At 39.4% G+C, this 20393-nt stretch overlaps 2 protein-coding genes across 2 annotated transcripts; both read right to left on the reverse strand.

Annotated features, from left to right (window-relative positions):
• Positions 1-1737: 1737 nt before the first annotated feature.
• On the reverse strand, positions 1738-9408 carry LOC135247771 (keratin, type I cytoskeletal 13-like). Its single transcript, XM_064321581.1, has 8 exons — positions 8835-9408; positions 7996-8078; positions 6980-7136; positions 5500-5661; positions 4983-5108; positions 4536-4756; positions 3003-3046; positions 1738-2119 (listed from the first exon to the last, which is right to left on the reverse strand). Exons 1-8 carry the CDS (start codon positions 9342-9344, stop codon positions 1857-1859), a joined length of 1566 nt encoding a protein of 521 aa, XP_064177651.1. The 5' UTR covers positions 9345-9408; the 3' UTR covers positions 1738-1856.
• Positions 9409-14337: 4929 nt separating this feature from the next.
• On the reverse strand, positions 14338-19587 carry LOC135247772 (endonuclease domain-containing 1 protein-like). Its single transcript, XM_064321582.1, has 2 exons — positions 19201-19587; positions 14338-18092 (listed from the first exon to the last, which is right to left on the reverse strand). The coding sequence occupies exons 1-2, from the start codon at positions 19486-19488 to the stop codon at positions 17481-17483; spliced, it is 900 nt and encodes a 299-aa protein (XP_064177652.1). The 5' UTR covers positions 19489-19587; the 3' UTR covers positions 14338-17480.
• Between the last annotated feature and the right edge of the window lie 806 nt (positions 19588-20393).

The following is a 20393-nucleotide window of genomic DNA, read 5'->3' on the forward strand; positions in this document are numbered from 1 at the left end:
ACACCCAGGACGAGGGATGGAACCGGCAACCCTCCGACTGCCAGACAACCGCTCTTACCTCCTGAGCTATGTCACCCCTACATTTTTGCACTTGAGGTGAATGTAACTGGCAAAATAATCAGACCACAGGTTGTCTCATATCTCAGAGTACAGTGTGACCTCTCACGTGAATACATTACCAATAACTATATAACGCCATATAGTGAAGAAGACAACCTCCTCATCCAGAAGTTAAAACTGTCAAGTCTGATGATCAGAAAATAAACATACATCAGAATAGTCTGAGTAAGAAAGGAATGCTGTTTATGAAATGTTTAGCAAGAGCAAGTAAAATATTGTTGACTAAAAATCACATGAATTTACAGCTTTAGTTACTGGTGGCACTTGAGAGAGTCATCTAGTATCCAGAATTAATTAACAGTTTCTGATTGACTGGGATATGGCACTTCCTTCATCCATGACACCATCTAGAGGTGAATGGTAAACTTACCTGTTTAAAGGGAGATGCATAGAGTGTAATACAATGTCCTGAGGTGAGAGCGAATGAGCGGCCATATGTCAGTGAAGCAAGTGTAGTGAAGCCATTGGAAGTTTTCAATCAGCTCTTGGAGCAAATGTATTTTTCCCATAGGAGCCACATCCAGTAACTATTAATTAAATCTGACTGGTAGCCACAACAAAGATGCCATTCTGATCAATGGGCTTCTAAGCGCTAGGCCCTTTCATGAAATGTATAAATTCAAATACAAACTGCAGAATTAGCATGAGATTGGTTGAGGTATTTTGTTTGGCGAGGGAGTCGTGGAAGCATTGTTTGCGCTGAAACGGCACACGTCTGTGAAGCGGAAGCCACAGATGGATCTTCTCAGCACGCTGGGCCTGGATTTCTTCCCCTTTTAAAGGGATAAATCCCAGGATCCTTTCATGCTCTCTGTTTCCCAAGCAGCTGCATTCGTTTACGAAGCCTCTGTATAAAAGGCTGTTTTGCCTTTTCAATTTCATTTCAGAGTAATCTTTGCTAACGACGCACACGGGTTTCCTTTTTTTCCCCAAATGCGACCGATAAGATGACTGAAGGCTGGAAATGGAATGGATTTGCGAGCGTTTTGTTTATCTGCGTGAAGCGAAATTCGATGGAGCTGTCACTACTGCAGAAGAATGTATCGGTCCCCTCTGAGCAGCACGAACATTTGTCTTGCAGTGAACAGACGAACATGCAGGCCCAAAGGAAATGTACGATAGCCGGAGTTAGAGACATCCCTGACATGCTTCTGGTTAATAGCACTCACCAGCTGAAAATCTGATTTGATTTCATCATACAAATCTGGGCTCACTGTAAAAATCCCAATTACAAGCTATGACAACTCAGTTCGCAAACATAACACATTGTAACGTCAGGTGTTAACTACTGGAGACTTAGTTTTGCACATCACAGCCTGTGGGCGCATTGCTCATTTATTGAGCCAATGGAGTACTCAAGGAGAGCCCTGGTTACAGTTATTGAGTGTTGGATGATTAATGTGCTCTCAAGATGAAAGCAAACCAAAAAACCTTCGCATTCAATGTGAGAATAAGGGGATTCAGTTGCTTCATAAACTGTTGAATTCAGATTAAGGCTTGGATTCGATCAGCATTTGTCCTTAGCTCTGAACAAAATACGTGACTTATTTTGGGGAGTTTAGCAGTCAACAACATTAAATCAATTTGCATGTGAAGGAAAAAAAAACGTAATGCAAATTTTGGTGATCACTAAACTTGCCAAACTTTATTTAATAAATCCAGGAGGTAATGTATACATGGGCTGTCTCCAGGACCTGGGTGAAAACCTCCATCTTCCTCAGAATTGGGGAGTGGGGTTACTCTGGTACCGGAGAGATTCTTGCTTCTTCTACCTCCAGTACGCTTAGGCCTGGGGTATCTGCATCGAGGATGGTGCTGCTGATTGCGGAATTGGAGCTTACGACCACCCCATCAATCATCTCCTCAACCACAGTGACCACCTTCTTGATTTTTACTGATGAGGATTCAGGAGCTCCTACTGATGAGGATTCATGAATTGTTACTGATGAGGATTCACGAGTTGATTCAGTTTCAACGGTTCCAAGTTTTGTATCCAGCCCTATAAGATCAAGACAAGCTTCCATCACATTTAACCAGGACAAAATTTTTCTCAGGCATACTGTATCATAAGGTGTATATTCATCAACCAAAGACTGAGAAAACGTACAGAACTTAGGCATGGGTTTTCTGGTTTCAGACACCCTTTTAAAAATATTTTTTTTGGATATGACTTTTCATGTCTGAATCAATATTAAATATTTTATTATATTGATTCTCTTCATAATTCCAGTTTTTCCATCATAAACAGCTTTTGATGCTTTTCATTATACATGAGAAATTCTAGAAGCCTTTTATTAGAAATGTTTAACTGAGCATGTGAAATTGAGCATTTGTTTAATCTCACCACGTGCTTCCCCCAACAATCTTTGAGGAAGTATTAACTAAAACCAGAAAACCATCTTAAAAAGTCACCTTGAGATAAATTGTGCTGAATGCAATTGTTTTTGTTGAGCTATTAAGAGGTCATTATACCCTGGTTTCCTAAGGCACAAAATCACAGATTAATGTGCATTCTACCATCAAGCTGAGCTACTTTTCACCCTCTCTTCCTTCCCCTGATACTAGACAATTACCTTAGGGTAACATTTCGTAATTTAAAGTTCTAGTTATATATGGCTACTAGGTACACATAATTTCTGCATCTGGTAACCAGAAGGTTGTGATACTTTTGTTTCGCTTTGATCTAGTTGCACATTGCCTTTTTAAGAAAGATTTCACCAACCACAAATGCATTATTCACAGTGTTAATCAGCACACTCAGTTTTGTGAATGTCCTTCATTTATGTTTCTTTTTTTTTTTTTGTTCTAATATCGATAAGAAGATGGTGAGCAGTAGAATTCCATGAGAAAGACAGACAAATACCACGGCTGTTTTTACATACCGATAACAGAGCTTTCCAGGCGAACCTTGCTCTCGGAGATTAACCTGATAAATGCAAGAAAAACAACAGTGAATTTGAGGATAACAGTCACCTCCTGTGGCAAAATAACATTTTTCAACTTTATCTGTTTCAGCTGTCATTTAAATGATTCACCTCAATTATTATTCCTGTTGTTGTATTCATCAAAACACAGTAAGCTTTAGGGTGGTCGACTTATGTTTGAATAGAGTGACATCTAGAGGCTCTAGTGGAACACTGCCCTATAATTTGGGCCAGGAGTTTTTCCACGGTGTTCCTCCCCAGCATTTCCATCCCGTACTTGGGTCCTTCCAATCAGGACAACTGTTCAATCCAGTATTGTTCAATTACATTTGATTTCAACAATTCAGTTATGTTGACCAGATATGAAGGAAGCTGTAACATGTAGTTATTGGACAATTAATCAAGATTCCTAATAACAGTAATGAAGTAATACTTGTGTTTTTGAGAGTTTCTGCCATTCATGTTCTTGAATGTCAAATGTCTTGAAATGTAATAGTCTTGTTAGACTTTGGCTTTGGTCAGTGAAATCTTGACAACAATATACACTCCTGCATAACAAACAATTCATCTTAGTGATACCAGATATAGATGCCATATGCTGTCCGCAAATTGCTTTTAGAAATATGAAGGTAAAAGCCAAACAGGAGAACAAATAAAGAAAACAATAAAATCTAAAGACAATAAAATCTTAAGAAAATGATAATGCAAGGTCCATCATTCTTTTGAGAGTGTAGTCAACAGTTAAATAGCAGGACATGCTTAATATATTCTCAAGATCAGTTTAACTCTCAAATATCTGAAGAATATGTCTGTTATATAGCTAGCCATTCTCTGCTTAGTGGTCAAGATGTAAAAAGTTACAATCATAATCTAGTTTTGTCATTCAATCCATAGCTAATTTCCAGTGCTTGATCATTTTAAATAGTAAATTGATGGCTATAGTGACATCTAGTGGGAACTGAGTAGAATGCATCTCAAGAAGCGCCATTGTGAGCTTTTCATTGAATAACTACACAAATAGTTATGTGCAGCAACATTCTGTCTCATATGTGGTTACATGTTAGACAGAAGCCATCGCAAAGTTTGATGATGTGCATTGATATGTTCACTTTGTTTTTAAGCCATGCATATATTAGGGAGAAATGTATTACTGCAGTGGGGAGGGGTGTTGGCTGGGGGAGGATCACGTGACAGTTTCTTTCTGTACACTACTACTAATGAAATCTTTCTCCAACCACTTTGTTTAAGAAGCTAGCAAAATTAGTTACATGGAAATAAGTTGAGCGATTTTAAAGGGGTTGTTCTTCATGGTGGTCTTATGTTCACTGTCCGTACACCTTCTTATTGGAACGGTTCAGAATAACTACTGTTGGTAAAAGTCATTTCGCGTAGAGTTCAACTGGTGCTTATTTTAACATACCGAGACCATGTGTGCCTTATATCTCTCCAGTGTTTTATCATAGGGAAGTCGGGCTATGCAGTTGACCTCACCCTATGTCCCCTCCCTCCAGAAGCCTCCTGTACTCTGCAATCTCCATTTCCAGCCGGATCTTGATGTTGAGCAGGTCCTCGTACTTCTGGCTGTTTAAGTCAATGTCGCCCCTCAGCTTCACCAGCTGGTCCTCCAGCCCCGTCACTGTGGCCTGCAGGCTGACCATCTGGGCAGAGAAACGGGCCTCTGTTTCTGCCAGGGTTCCCTCCAGGGACGCTTTCTGAAAAGGCCATGGTTAGAGCATTAGGGAATATCCCAGGTGGTCAGCTTTTCTTCCCTCAATTGGAAAACTACATCCCAAAAATAAATATTAGCTAAAGCCTTAATTTAGGAAATACAACTGACAGGATTGAAAAATTTATGTTCAACTTAACCTCTTTGGATGGATTTTTTAATATTATATATTCTGACCATTCATGGTCGAATTTGGTCGCCCGGCTAATTACCATAGAGAGTAGGCCCTGCAACTCCAGCTCCAGGTTGCGCATGCTGCTCTGGCTGTCCTTTAGCTCCACGCTGCTGGTCTGCATCACTTCTGTGCTCACCTTCAGGTCCTGCTGCACTGTTTCTGACTGGAGGACACACAGAGAGCTCATGTGTAATTAACCATGGTGTCACCCAGGAGCCAAGGGTTATGTCCTCACTAGACAATAGCGACCCCACAGGGTGAAATTGGGGAATCGGCAGCACAGCTCAGTGGGTTGAAGTTTTCTGTTTTTTTTAAAGGTGTGGCTTGCGTATGGTTGCATACATTTCAGCGGATGTGCTTGCTTGTGTGTGCTTTCCTGAAAAAAGAGGTCTAAAAACGGTCTGAAAGTGTATTTAAATTTGATCAGGTACGTAATATTAAGTAATAAGTAGTCAGATTTAATTGAATCATTTGGATGACACCTGATCCTGGGTGTGAAGGTGAAGAACTGGTCATTGGCTGATGTTGACTGGTGTCCTATCGGGGCTGCCTACCTTGGTCTTGAACCAGGCCTCGACATCTCTGCGGCTCTTGGCCACCAGGGCTTCGTACTGGTCCCTGATCTCATCTATGACCAGGTTGAGATCTGCTGAAGGGGCAGCATCCACCTCCACCTGCACCTGCCCGCTCAGCTGGGCACGGAAGGACAGGGTCTCCTGTAAAGAACGGCAGCACAGTTTGCCTCAGTTTGGACACCGTTGTTTTGAACAAAACAAAATGGTGGATGTTAGAGTCAAACTCTGTGAGATGGATCTACCCCGAATATGCGGAATGCATCTCATTTATAAAATGACGTTTATGTGCGGATTACTTTAAGCGGAGTAACACGAGAGGCGTGTAACTTCAATATAGTACAACGGAGGGTCTCTTGGTTGACTTCTGGGTCTGCTGGTTTTTTATTTCACCTGCAAATTCTTTAACCAATATAGACACAAGAAAGCAGGTCTAATCGCCTGGTGCCTCATTTATAAATGGTGTGTATACACAAAAAAAGATGCGCACGCCACTTTCCCTTTGGATTCTTGATTGTGAAACTTGACGTTTAAACAAGATGCATACATTTATGCAAACTATGATCCATGCGTATGCACATTTTGGACACTGTGGGAACTGGAAACTCTGATGGATCCACTTTAATATCCGACCACTCCTTTTGAATTTCCAAAACGGATCGACTACTGTGACATACTGCCACTACACAGTTTCTTTTATTGATTATGCCAGAACTATTTCCACCAAACAATATAGCCTGCCTGGCCTCTACCTTTGATAAAAGTTTGAAGGTATATAACTGAGTGCATTTGCTCGCTGGCCCTACGTTGCCGGAACGTCACTGTTCAATGCTTTGAACAGTGACGTTCCGGCAACGTAAGGCCAGTGAGAAAATGCTGTAAATACTACGTCACACGGAGGAATTTGATTACATGGTGCAGGCATCATGGTAACGTACGCGTGCTTACTGTACAATGAACTGGAATGACAAACTGATTTACATGCATATCATACTCACATTAGGTTTTCCATTAACCAGTTATGGTTAAATGTGAGAGTAAACGAGGCAGGATACTAGGCTGTGCACTTAATTTCAAGTTGATTGTGAGAAGATGCGCGCAGGTGAGTGTACGGACAATTTTTATAAATCAGGAGACATTTCACAGTATGCAGTATTCTACCTTTGTGCAAACATAACCTTTTACTGTAGAAATTCCACAGAATTTTATAAATGATACCCCTGGTTTAATTAAGTGCAGAGTGACGACAAATCCAGCATTATCTCTGGCTATATGGAACAAGAGTTGAGAACCACAGCAGCAAAGTAACTACCATTCATAGAAGAAATACAGAAAGGTGCGGTATAATTCACAACAGCAGCTGATTGTGACCTTGCAGATCTGCATTTTTGTTTTTATTTGCAGACATTTTGATGAAAGTTTGAATAAAACTGAATAAAACTTCTTTGCATTGTTCACTTACCTCTTCGTGGTTCTTGGTCAGATAAGCAATTTCTTCCTTCACCCCATCTAACTGTAGCTGTACGTCATGTTTGGCCATGACCAGGTCGCTCATCATTTTCCTGAGTCCGATGATGTCCGCCTCCACGCACTGTCGGATACCCAGCTCATTCTCAAACCTGTGGAATCATTAATAACTTCCACCATCAAGTAGAGTGTATTGTCCTATTTCAAATATAACATGATTGTATTTTGATTAGAGTCATAAACAGAGAATAAGGTACTTAATTTATATGGGCAGCTAATAGGCTGAATGAAAGAGTTCACTAGCAAGATTTAATGCCTTAATGATGAATAGACTATCCAGTACATAAAGTATTACTGATACTTCATAGTGTGTCAATAACACAGACTACAAAAGATGTGTCAGGCTTTGTCAGTAATATGGTTACATTAATTGATGTGAACACATATCTGCATGAACAATCAGTAAGTAATGTATTAACAAAGCACTAAGAACACCCTCTCTCAAATGCTTTAACAAAGGACTTGCTGTTACATTATCCAAGGTACTGTATATAATTACTCACAGAGTCCACCAGATCCATTACCAAGGCCTAGTCAATGCATTTAACAATATCTGTAATGGCTTTTTGAGAATTCTTACTTCAGTACGATAATACATAAACCAATATATAATGCAAATACTTGTACTTTCAGGTGCCATCGTTCTCCATAAAATGGGTTATAAATTGTGGGTACTACCTGTTGACATCCATGTTTCATGACAATAAGTTAAATCTGTGAGTCGTTTGAATGTGAGTGTATGCTTAATATGTGTTAACACCCTTTATATGGTTTTCAGACCCTGTTGTAAATTAGACACAGTTCAGAGTTGTAAATGATTTACTAATGTTTGCTAAGTGCTACTTCATGGTGTCAGGCATCAATTAATGTCCTTAGCTACATCTACACTTTCACTCTCAGTGAATAGTGTAACAACAATATTTGCATTCAAGATGAAGGCAAAACACTCACTTGATTCTGAAGTCATCAGCAGCCAGTTTGACGTTGTCAATCTGAACACTTATTTCAAGGTTCACAGCAGCAGCAGCCAGGATCTTTAAATTAAGGGGAAAAACTGAATTATTGTTTTCTGTAGTGTTTTAAGGAGGTGAGTTTTTAATTAATAGTAATTCAATACACATCTCAATGTATGGGCTTAGTAAGAAGGGAGAAGAGACATGTCAGTTGAGAATATTTGTTATGAATGAGCATGATTTGTTATTAAATTATGTGAATAATTATCCGCAGTCATTATATACAAATTTGGCAGAACTAAGCAAAAAAGCAAGAAACATAATCAAGACATAAAGTGTTGCTATTCTAACTCATAAATAGTCATATAACTGAAGCATGCTAAACTATGTCTATCTGAATGTAATTCCTAATGTAAAAGAAGTTAAAGCAAATAAAATAGAAAACACTGATTTCCCCAAGATACTTTTACACAGATTTTGCCCTGCACGTAAACTGCACTTGATTCTGTAAGATTTGCATTCATACTTTCATTTCAAGTCTGTTGGAATTACATCTGAGAATTCAAACAGATTCATTCATAATTATTAATGAATTGCCACGCCCAAAATAAACCATGTCAATCATTCTGAACAGATACTACAAAGTGCTGCAGGGAGCTCTCTTGTTGCGTGTTCTACATAGAAGTTACGCAATTATTGGCAAACTTTTTTCATGAGTGAAAAGAAGTGTGTGTGCGCTGATTACAGTGTGCCCTATAGCTTGTTGCACACATGCCTGGTTGTGTTTTACTGAATGCCCCCGTTCATTGACCCTCTTGTCTGGTTAACATGTAGTACCTTACTACGAAGGTCGTTGATGGTGGTGCGGTGGACGCTCATGTCCTGGGTGGAGACTTTGGTGCGGCTGAGCCCCCAAGCTCGGATCTGCTCCTCCAGCTTGGCGTTGGCGGTCTCCAGGGTGCGTACCCGCTCCAGGTACCGGGCCAGGCGGTCGTTCAGGTTCTGCATGGTTTGCTTCTCGTTGATGGAAAAGGAGCCCCCTCCGCCACTGGCCTCCAGGGAGAAGCCGCCGAAGCTGCCGCCTCCACTTCCGCCTCCACCGAAGCTAAAGCCCCCGTCTGAGGAGCCCAGCTTGCCCATGGAGGAGGATATGCCCATGGAGGACATGCCCATGGAGGAGGATATGCGGGTGCCCTTGCCCCCCGCCCCACCATACACGCTCCCGCTCTGGCGAGAAAGCACCGACATGCCCATTCGGGAGGACCCGGCCGAAGACCCCCAGCCTCCCATGGAGATCCCTCCCCCTCCCCTGCTGGAGAAGTCGCTGTAACTGGCGATGACAGACATTGCTCCCGATATGTGGCACAGTCAGCCGCTCAGACGCACTGAAGGATGCAGACACACACCTTAAGACCCCTGCCTCATATTTATATATACACTCCCGCTCCCTCCTCCTCCCTGCAAGTGGGTGTGTGCTGTACAGTAAAACTTAAAGGGTATCGGCCCCCTTAGTGGAATGTGCTGTCGGGGGTATGCCTTGTGGTTCTGTGTCATTTTCACAAACCTGCACCCCCTGCACGGACTTGCAGCCCTTCACTCTCACTCCTCTTCAACTTCTCACTCAGCGTACTGACTGTAGCTATACGACTGATTCCTGCCAGCTACAAAATAGTACAAATGTCTTGTCGTTGCATACAGTGCACACACCTCACATAGCCGACCTCAGCTTGAATTGCACTTGACAACAAATGTTTTATTTATTGACGGTCTTTACAGCAGCAGGAAAGAATTTGTACAAGGGAGTTTCTCACATTGATTTTCTTTTCTTTTTTTTTTAGCCTGGCTTGGCTTGCCTTGATTTATCTCATCTCGGCCTGGCTTAGCATGCTAGGCTGCAATCTTGGCATAGTTGTCTTAAATCCATACCACAACCCATAAATCTTCACCTTAGGAGAACAATGAGGCAGAATGAAAGAAAAATTGAAAAATTGAAATATTTAAAATTTAAAATTCCACACAAACCAAAATCATTCGGGATACACTTCCTGAGTATGCACTAGTGCTCCATATGAGAATAAATTGTAAAACAACAGATACAGAACAAATACTCCAACAAATGCATGAATTGAAACTTGGAAAATAAAATGTGTATGTAAGACAACTGGGGAAAGCCAAGCCAAGTAAGTTTTTGTGCAATGATTTAAAGCAAATGAGGTCATTACTGATCAAACTCAAATTAACCGTGCAATAAAATGTTTCAGTGATGCTGTTTGTGGAAGTGTATATACACCATTGCGCAATCTATAACTTAGTATACAGATGAGTGAATTAAGCAGTTGACATCCTATCATGCTCTGTAGCATGTTTAAAAATGCGAAGCAGGCCCAGTTGACCTCGATTTTGGATCAAGATGGCAAGAGGAAAAGATATAAGTGATTTTGAAAGAGGGTTCATTATTGGGGCATGGATGGCAGGAGCTTCAGTCATAAAAACTGCTCAACAGCGACTAAAGTGATGTCTGCATTTAGATTTATGAGAAAGACATCATTAAAAGAGGGTCAGAAATCGTGGTCGAATGTGCACATTTGATGACCGTGATGCTTGTGCATAAGTGCATTAGGAAACACAGAAGAGAAACTCTTCCTCATGTGACTGAGAATGCCAATGTAGGACGTGATCAGACTGTGTCAGCAAGAACAGCCCGTTGACAACTACGTAGAGAGGGATATGATAGTAGGGTTGCAGTGCATAAGCCCCACATTACAAAGACAAATGCACATTTGAGAGTTCAGTGGTGCAAAAACCATAGGCACTGCTCTACAGAAATGTGAAAATGGTCAAATGAGTCACCATATTCTCGACAAGTGGGCTGAAATGATGTGACTCATGGCCTTCACAATCATCAGATCTCAATCCAGTTGAACACCTATGGGAAATTTTGGACACATGGTCAACAGTGCTCTTCACAAAATCTCTTCATCAAACACCAAATGAGGGAATACCTTTTGGAAGATTGGTGTTCCATCCCTACAGTACATTCCAGAGGCTTGTAAAATTTATGCCAAGATGCATTGAAGCTGTTCTGGTGGCTTGTGGTTGCCCAACACCATACTTACTTACTGTTTATGTTGGTTTTTCCTTTAATTTGTCACCCTGTATTTGTGATATTTGCCATATTTCTTTAATTCATAAAGTGTATATATCCTTCTCCTACGTAGATATATTTTGACTTCCTATTTTCCTAAGGGCCAGCTTTGATGCATGTATGTAATTGTGTGAGTAATGTTTATTTGGGAGTTGATTAGGAAAAGGAGACTGGATTAGTTTCCGGAGATGATATGAAAGTGAATGGACAGGATCTTGATAATATCTGGACCTTTTCGCCTGCTAACCTCTACTTTAAAAACTCATATACCGCTTATATTTGCCACACCAAAACAATTAGTTCCATTATTAATTCTGGTGCAGACTGGATGTGTGAGCACAGAGACAAAAACAACTGCAAACTTTCACAGTTAGTGTTCCATTACACTAATTCCAAAAAACCAGAAATCCACAAATAACATTTGCAATTTTTTATATCCCTCCAAAAAAGTATAGCAGTCAGTTTATACTTAGAACTGCAGATATATTATTTCATTTATATATGTAATTATGTAACAAGTTATGTAACTTTAAACAAGTCTGTATAGGAGTCAGAAGTGATTAAAGGGGCATGGAAACATTATATTCCCTCAAGCATTCTTTTCCTACTAAACCTGTATGGCCTATTCAGCTAAAAGTACAGCCCCCCAGCATCCTGTCAGTCTTTGAGAGGTGAATGAATGACATTGAAATGACATTGAGACACGGTTCTCATCGCTTCAGTTAACTTGCTCATGCTGGAACACCTCTGAAGCTTATGTAATGGTGCATTTCGTTATTGCTGAAGGATACAATGGGAGAAATTATGTGTCTTTCCCCAAGGCCAATAAGATTTTCAAACATAATGGTGCAGTGATTATGGTGAGCATGGTCAGATTCAGTGAGCTGCCCTCAATGGAATCAAAATGGAATGAAGTCCACTTTCTATTTTATATACTTTGCACCATTCACCAGGTAATATCACACCCAATACTGAATGGACCCCAACAGCAATCACAGTAAGCATATATAAGTTGTAGGGACCTTAGATTCTCTGGTATTTGGCATGGACTTGCAAGGTACTTTGGTGTCCAATATACTGTAAGTTTCAGACCCTGTTTGTCAGATAGTTGTTTTTGTTTTTTTTCCAAATGATAGAATAGTTCATTCTAAAGGGTCACTGTAATGTTAAAGCATACATGGCATGCCACAGTGTGCAGGAGTAGGTGTCCCAAGGCTTTCATGTGAAAGGGGCTTGTATGGTCGCATACTTTAATTCATCAAGAGCTTATAAATGACAGTGTTAGATTTATGGGTTTAAGACATCTATGCCTACAAGCAAATCTGTCAGATTTAAAGATTGAAGTGCAATGTTAGGCAAGCACAGACCAGCTCAGAATAACACCTGTGCTAAAAGACCAGGGAGATACTATAAAGTATAAAAAATATTTTAAAAAATGTTTTTTTATAAAAAATCTGCATTAAATGTAAAATGCAGTTGCTCATACTTTTACATGGGTACCCTCTCTATTGTTCTGAAATGCATTTAAATTCAAACAGAACTTATATTGCAGAGCAGTACCTTCTGAACCACTTTTGGTTTTCTACAATAAACGTCTCCATTCAAAAATCAAGTTTACTGAGTACTGCATTTAAAAAAAAATGATTGCTATCTAATCTGTGAATATCACAACCTTCAGACAAAAATATCTGAAATTTAGAATTTACTGACGGTGCCCAAAATCACCCAAAATCAGATGATGCATTTTTACAAAACTGACACATTCTCTACATCTCAAAGTTCAAAGAAATAACAGATTGTATTTTTTTACACATTTTTTATGTGTAATGTTATTTAAGTGGTTAATTTCAAATGAAAACAGGTTTCTATAAGCTGTAAAGGGCAAAGTAACTATTTTTATGGAAAAGGTCAGTTTAGTACATTTGGCACACTATTAGCACACAATTTATAGCACAAACACACTTTCATGACACTTCCCCCACCCCCATCGTTAACAAATGAACATTACTCACACAATTACATACATGCATCAAAGCTGGCCCTTATGAAAATAGGAAGTCAAAATATATCTACGTAGGAGAAGGATATATACACTTTATGAATTAAAGAAATATGGCAAATATCACAAATACAGGGTGACAAATTAAAGGAAAAACCAACATAAACAGTAAGTAAGTATGGTGTTGGGCAACCACAAGCCACCAGAACAGCTTCAATGCATCTTGGCATAAATTTTACAAGCCTCTGGAACTCTACTGTAGGGATGGAACACCAATCTTCCAAAAGGTATTCCCTCATTTGGTGTTTGATGAAGAGATTTTGTGAAGAGCACTGTTGACCATGTGTCCAAAATTTCCCATAGGTGTTCAACTGGGTTGAGATCTGATGATTGTGAAGGCCATGAGTCACATCATTTCAGCCCACTTGTCGAGAATATGGTGACTCAATTTGAGGCAAAAAAAATGCATCATTATTTATATATATATATATATATATATATATATATTTTTTTTTTTTTTTTTTTTTTCTTACTTTTTGGAATTGCCAGTTCTACATTTTCATGATCTTTACTGCCCATACTCATCCAGTCAGCTGACACATTTGTCTGCATGTCAGTTACACACAGCATAAGACAGGAGAGTATCTCTAACTGATGTCCATCAACAGACCAGAGGCACCTGGTAAATAACCAGATGCATTTATATAGTGGTAACTCAAGGAAGCCTGTCTAACTTAAGCCTACCCAAGCACATGCACAGATAGACCTCAGGGGGGGCTTGAGCCCCTGCCCTTTTGCCCTCTCACTTGATGAGTGCCCTTCTGGTTGGTGGCATTTATAATTTGTCTTGTATATAAAATACAATTTATACATACCACCAACCTATCTATATATATATATATATATGCCGCAGTTTTAGCGCCTTGCATAAATCGCGACCCCTCAGCTGCAGTACCGGGGGCTGCTATTTTGTCCTGATGGACACAGTTGCCCACTTGTTATGGATGCACGCTGCTGTACATCCGTAGATAACAGGTAACAATACAGTGAATTTCCTACTGTGTACCCTTTTACACAGTCATAAAACAACAACATTTACGATGCTCAAAATAGAATAAACCGGTTTAAAAAACTGGTTTAAAAAACATTTTGAAAAAACAGAAGTTTATAAAAATGTAAACAAAGACAAAAAAGAACATTGGTCTACTTTTTAATATAAGTTGTATTCATAGTGAACCAAATAGGTAAAACTGCTTCCAGGTCACTATGCATGTCAGTAAATTTTATACTATGCCGCTGTTTTGGTCCGGTTAATGGTGGACATGCAAGTAATTAATTTTGCTCATCTGCTGGTTGCAGTGCAATGCCAAGAAAAGAGAGATTAAGGACATGTGTTTATAATATTGCATGTGCTTTGTGACAGTGTTTTGTGTTTAGTTATCTGTGTTCCTGGAATAAAAGTAAAAAACATTGAAGACTAAACTGTATGTGATGTCTGTGTGAGATGCTGTTGTAGTGTTGTGGGGGATATTATCTGTAGAGCATGAACATGTCTGGATAAGTTTATTGGGTCCAAAAATGAATGACGTATTACTTTAAGGAAATATGTTTCAGAAGACCTAAACAGGGCCCATATTATGAACATAGTGTGTGATTATGAACGTGGTGTCGTGTGGCAATATCAGGATGAAAATAGTGAGGATGGTGCATGGGAGGTGGAGGTTGCCCTTTTTTTTCAATTGAGCCCCTGCCCCCCAAAATATCTGTGCACGGCCCTGAGCCTACCCTATCCTGGTGGGGAGCTCATACTCAAGTAACGACATAGCTGGGAATACAACCAATTATGGCTTGGCCCAGAATGCATATACAGTGAGTATCTTTCCTGACTGAACCAATCAGGCGACTTAAAGCAAATATAATTGCACATTAGTTTTTCAGCTAGTATGTAATATGATTAATTTACTGGATTGTGCCCACATACAACAACTGGAGTTCATTATACAGCCATTACGGGGAAAAAATGCTGTCACCTTAAAATTATCCTCGGTCTCACACCTTAAATATCCATTGTCCACACCCGTCTGAAATTCCAGATGAAAAAGAACAATATTCATTATGAAGGATGAAGTATGTAGATGAGAGCTGAGATGGATCTTTGAACATGAAATGTGTTAACAGTTATTCAGTTTACATTTAGTTTGATGTCTATTTAGCAGGGACCATGTACAATTAAAATACATTATACCAGCTTCAAGCTAATTCACACCTGCAGTCACTGGGAGGAAATAGAGTAAAATACAATACAAAACAATAATACAATACAATGCAATGCAATAAATAACAGTTGCACAAATATTTAGAGGAAGTAAAATTAAGAATTAATAAGAAAGTCATAACAAAGGTAACTACTGGTGAAGACATTATTGTGCAAACTTAAGCCAGACCTTCAAACTTGTCATAAAAAATGTTGAAACTGGAAGACTGGAAGACTATGATACTGGTGGTTACTTTAATAGAGGAGGCAGATTAGCCAAAGATTGTCTCTGAATGCAGCTCTAGTCTCCTTCTCTCTAACTCAGCACTCTAACATTATTTTAAAGGTGATGGTGCAAGATCATTAATAATTTCGTACATCAGATACACATCTGAAAAGAATAAGAAGTTGCCAAAAGTCAACAAATCATCATACAATGTACAAACTTGCAGATGTTAAGGACAGAGGATGTTTAAAATTATTTAAATTGAATATCACATCACTATTTTTATTTGTTTTTTTTTAAAGACAAGTTTGAATGTATATAAATCACTGTATCATCAGTATACAGTTTAATAGTGACAACTAAGCACACTGAAAGGAGATAAATAAAATAAAGACTAAATGAAATAGGACCTATAATTGATCCCTGCAGAACACCTATAGAGCAATCAATAAAAGAAGAGGTTGTGTCCCCAATTTGGGTGTATTTAAAGAAAACACTCAAAGACATCTTAGAACTTTTCATATGGCCCAGAATATTCATTACATTGTGCACAAATACTTTTATAATATTAAAACAGGAAAATCATTGTTAATTAGTGCAACTAGTCTAGATCGTGAACCAAATACTTTGCCAGATCCAGAACTGAATCTACAAAATAATTATTAAAAATAGGGGCAATTTGTTGTTTTTCTTCTGTTAGTTTTTCCAATCCCTGCTTATTTTTGTGTCCTATTTCAAAACCTTGTTTATGTTATCCCAGACTTGTTTGCTATTCCATTTTGCTAATAGAGACTACAGTACCTTCCACATATAAGGAAGTGTTAACGTGAATTTCTTTACAGTTTATATGGTCTTTCACATATGGTCATTCATGTTCATTTCACTGTACAAAAGTAGCTCCCTTGTTGAAATGTGCTGCACGTGCACCTATTGTAAGCCAATGGGATTGCTCTTCTGTTGAAATACATTCAGCTGTTTGGCATTTTAAAACACACAATACATTGTTTTGCTCATTTAAAAGACTGATCTCTTGTTTATATAGGTGTGGAGCACTGTTCTCTCTCACTCATATTTCAAATACATTTACACTTTACATGGCTTTTAAATGGACCACAAATGTTACAGGGAGTCTGAAAATCCATGCTTATTGCAAGTGCTAATATGTGGTCAATTTTGTGAACTGGTCACACACTGTATTGTATTGAATCCCATTTTGCATAAATTAATTTGGTGTTGAAATTTATGTGCATGACAATTTCAGTATGCATGACTATATGCATCGCTATTTTCCTGGTGGTGTATTTGCATGGATTTTTCCATCTACTGTACACATTGTGAATCATACATAATTGTTTTTGGTACTTTTGACAGGTCAACAGATGCAGAACCACTGTAGTCCTTTTGTGGATTCCCCCTAAGAATATTACCAGCAATATAGATGGCAAAGGTTTCATGTTAGTGTTATTAAAACTTAGTTTATCTAATGTTTTAATACACTTCACATTACAGTATCTAAAATATCACTTAACATATCTGCAAAAGTCATAAGACTCTTGTTCACTTACTGGTCAATTAATTTACTGCTTTCACTAGGACATTGTGTTGCAAATTTGCATAAAATGTGCTCTATAAATAAAGGCTGATTGACTATCCTGCCTGCCCCCGTGGATTGAGTACAATGGAATTTGGATATTTGGAAAGGCAATACTGGGTTTCAGTTTCCATTTGTGTCTCTTTACCCAGGTATTAATTAACTTTGTTTAAAATTATCTTAAGTTTGAATTTCTGAAGCAGAATCTATAAGAAAAAAATAGATAGGGGATACAAAATAGTTCTCTGACCAGAAACTAACACACGCATCATGGTTCTGAACACTGATTATAGAACACACTGACAAAAGTCCCAAATCTGTCCCGTAGGTACATCTCCAGAGTGTCCAAGGGCATAATTCGTACATCATACCCCCAGAACTCTTTCTTTTCCCCCCAGTCAATGGGAACTATCTCCTCTGTGCTATTTGAGTCATTGCGGCCAATGGCAGCAAAGGTTGGAAAGACATTTGTGAGGTTTTCAGGAAGTTTTGTGTAGTTTGGGCAACAGTAGGCTGACCACAGGTACTCTGGTACAGCTACACGGTTCTCCTTTAACCAGTGCTCAGTCTGGTAGGGCATGGTCCCTGTCACAATGTAGGCTTTGTCCTTGCAGTATTTGGTCAGGAGTTTGTTCACGGTCATCTCCATCCTTGCCCAGGGACCACTATTTGAGCCAAACTTCTGTGGAACCACATTGGTGAGGGTGAAGGTGGAGTTCCTGTCCTCGGGGTCCTGGTGGTGCAGGCTGGGGTTTAGGTGGCCATGGGTATAGCTAGAGTTGAAGTAGTCCAGCTGTACTGCTTGGCTCTCCACAATATTCTGATCCACCTTGCCATGTGGGAAGGAGACCATGTTTCCATCTGCTTTGGCATAAGCCAGCTACAAGAAAAAAATACATCTCACATTAATACATTTTAAGCTGTATTTTTTTCTCCCAATTTAGAATATCTAGTGGTATATGATGGTGGGATTTCATGCTGAAATGAAGAATGCAGTCTCACTGATTTCATGCTGAAATAAGAATGCAGTCCCACTGATTTCATGCTGAAATAAGAATGCAGTCCCACTGACTGTCGCACTCTTCACCTTAGCAACGCTATGGCTAAATAGCCACCACCCTGTGAGTATGCCTAACTCAAGTGGCAGTCATGCTGTTGGTTTTGATAATAGACCCGTCTCTCAAATCACAGCCTCTCAAAGAACTCCCTTTACCTGGGAGTCCTGTGTGAAGACACTTGGCCAATCAGTAGCACTGATTGTTCAGTTAATTACCTGGGGGAAAATAAAACCTGGCCAAATTTGGATTCAAGGTCCGGATTTGAGTATCCATGTAATAGACCACGGTGCTCATCTGAAAACTTGAACACTGTCTTCACATTATGAGCTGCTCAACAGCCCCAATTTTTGAAAATATCTTAAAAACAATGTTACCAATACAGGTCAGTAACTGCGTGATGTCCATTTCATGTGTATATTCTTGCAGATTACAAAATTCAGCACTAAGAATATACTGAATATACCAACTTTTGAGAAGTTGCTTATGCACAGAATAGTCTGTCCTCATTTTGTTTTGGAAATGTAACAGTTCCTCTTTTATTTACCCACTGCACATAAACAGTGCTGACTTACGGCTAACTGAATCACTGGTTCTCATAAACAGATGAGCTGTGGTATGTGACTGATTCCCAGAATGAGCATGCCTGACCACATGAACGCTCCACTCAACACTGCCGATTCTTGAATTACAGGGAGCAGATCTTCCCCAAACATCCTAACACCAAACCGTAGCTGTTTTGACTGAGTTTTGCCTCTGAAAAAGCTCATCATTTTCAGTCCACTACATTGTACATAGACCTTTATTCCAGTTGTTCTGCAATTAATTCTACCGCTAGCATGCAAAACCCTTGTAGATTACATGTGATTGCTGTGCAGTCAGAAAGCATTTCCTTGACATATTTGGAGCCGAATCATAGCAGAGAGTGCCTACCTGTGGCTCATACTTCCAGTCATCTTTAGGTCTCTTCCCCGCCGGCCGTGTGAACACATAGGCAGAGTACCAGGGCGCACGGTTTCTCCGGCTGTACAGAGAAGCAAAGCGGTACTGGTTCAGGTAACGCTGGCAGATGGGAACTCCCAGTAGCCCTTTGGGGGGCGAGCCATGGTAAAGGAAGTAAGCGCAGGGAGTGAAGTCGCCCACATCAGCTCTGCTGTGGCAACACCAGGTGGTGAGGGCCAAAAGAGAAGCAGCTGATACGGCCGTGTGAAGACCCGCCATGATGAGGGCTGTCTGCTCGCAAAACTGCCGCACACAGGAACGACGCACAAAACCCTGCTCATGACATCCCTTGTCCCCAAAAGAAGAAGAAGGCGGGACGATAGGATGTTACGTTAGGTCAAGAGACTCAGTAACTTACCACATGTCTCATTTCCTCTTTTGAATAAGATCATCCCACACAGGAGAAGAATACCCAGTCTGTACTGCTGAATCATGCAATTGGCTTCCAGAAAATTTAGGATGACAGAGAACAAACCTCGTAAAGACACCCTCAATATATAATTACATGAATACCCAAAAATAACTTGATACTGATACATAGAATAAAAACAGTAGCTACCCTGAACAAAACTCTGGGAACCTTTTTTTGGCCAATTATGTGCTGCCATAGTTGGCACTACACAGTCCAAATTTGATTTGAGACTGTAAGGCACTTAATTGTATTAAGACATAACAACAACCTCTTGAGTACAAAATCTGGAAACTGCAGGCTTTCGAAGGATATTTGATTGGGGTGTACAGAGAGTGTATGCAAGTTCAATTGACAAAAATATCTGCAAATGCATCTGTTTGGAAAGTGGGAAGTGCGGACAGACTGTCAGTAGGGGCGGGGTTTTCTGTTTGTTTTACACATTAATTAGTTCATGCATCAGTCCATGTGTTGAGAAATGCCTTAAAATTAAGTTTTAAAACATTATCAATCAAATCAATCAAATTTTATTTATAGAGCACATTTCATACAAGTGATGCAGCTCAATGTGCTGTACATAGAAGTAAGAAAGAAGTAATCAAAGTGTTACAGTGGAGAAAATAGAAAACAGTACAAATAGAGATACCAAAAACATTATACCGAGAGAGCTAAATAAAACAAAATAAAAGAAATATAATTCAGAATTTAAAATTTA

The sequence above is a fragment of the Anguilla rostrata genome, chromosome 2 (genome assembly GCF_018555375.3).
Source record: "Anguilla rostrata isolate EN2019 chromosome 2, ASM1855537v3, whole genome shotgun sequence".
NCBI lineage: Eukaryota > Metazoa > Chordata > Actinopteri > Anguilliformes > Anguillidae > Anguilla > Anguilla rostrata.

Bases quoted from the DNA above. Each gene is read 5' to 3' on its own strand.
- LOC135247772 (XM_064321582.1), bottom strand. From the start codon at position 19,488: ATGGCGGGTCTTCACACGGCCGTATCAGCTGCTTCTCTTTTGGCCCTC. The intron at 18,093-19,200 runs GTAGGCACTCTC...TTTTTCTTGTAG, and splicing joins ACTGGAAGTATGAGCCACAG to CTGGCTTATGCCAAAGCAGA.
- LOC135247771 (XM_064321581.1), bottom strand. From the start codon at position 9,344: ATGTCTGTCATCGCCAGTTACAGCGACTTCTCCAGCAGGGGAGGGGGA. The intron at 7,137-7,995 runs GTGAGTGTTTTG...ATGATTCCACAG, and splicing joins GCTGATGACTTCAGAATCAA to GTTTGAGAATGAGCTGGGTA. The intron at 5,109-5,499 runs GTAGGCAGCCCC...TGTGTCCTCCAG, and splicing joins AGGCCTGGTTCAAGACCAAG to TCAGAAACAGTGCAGCAGGA.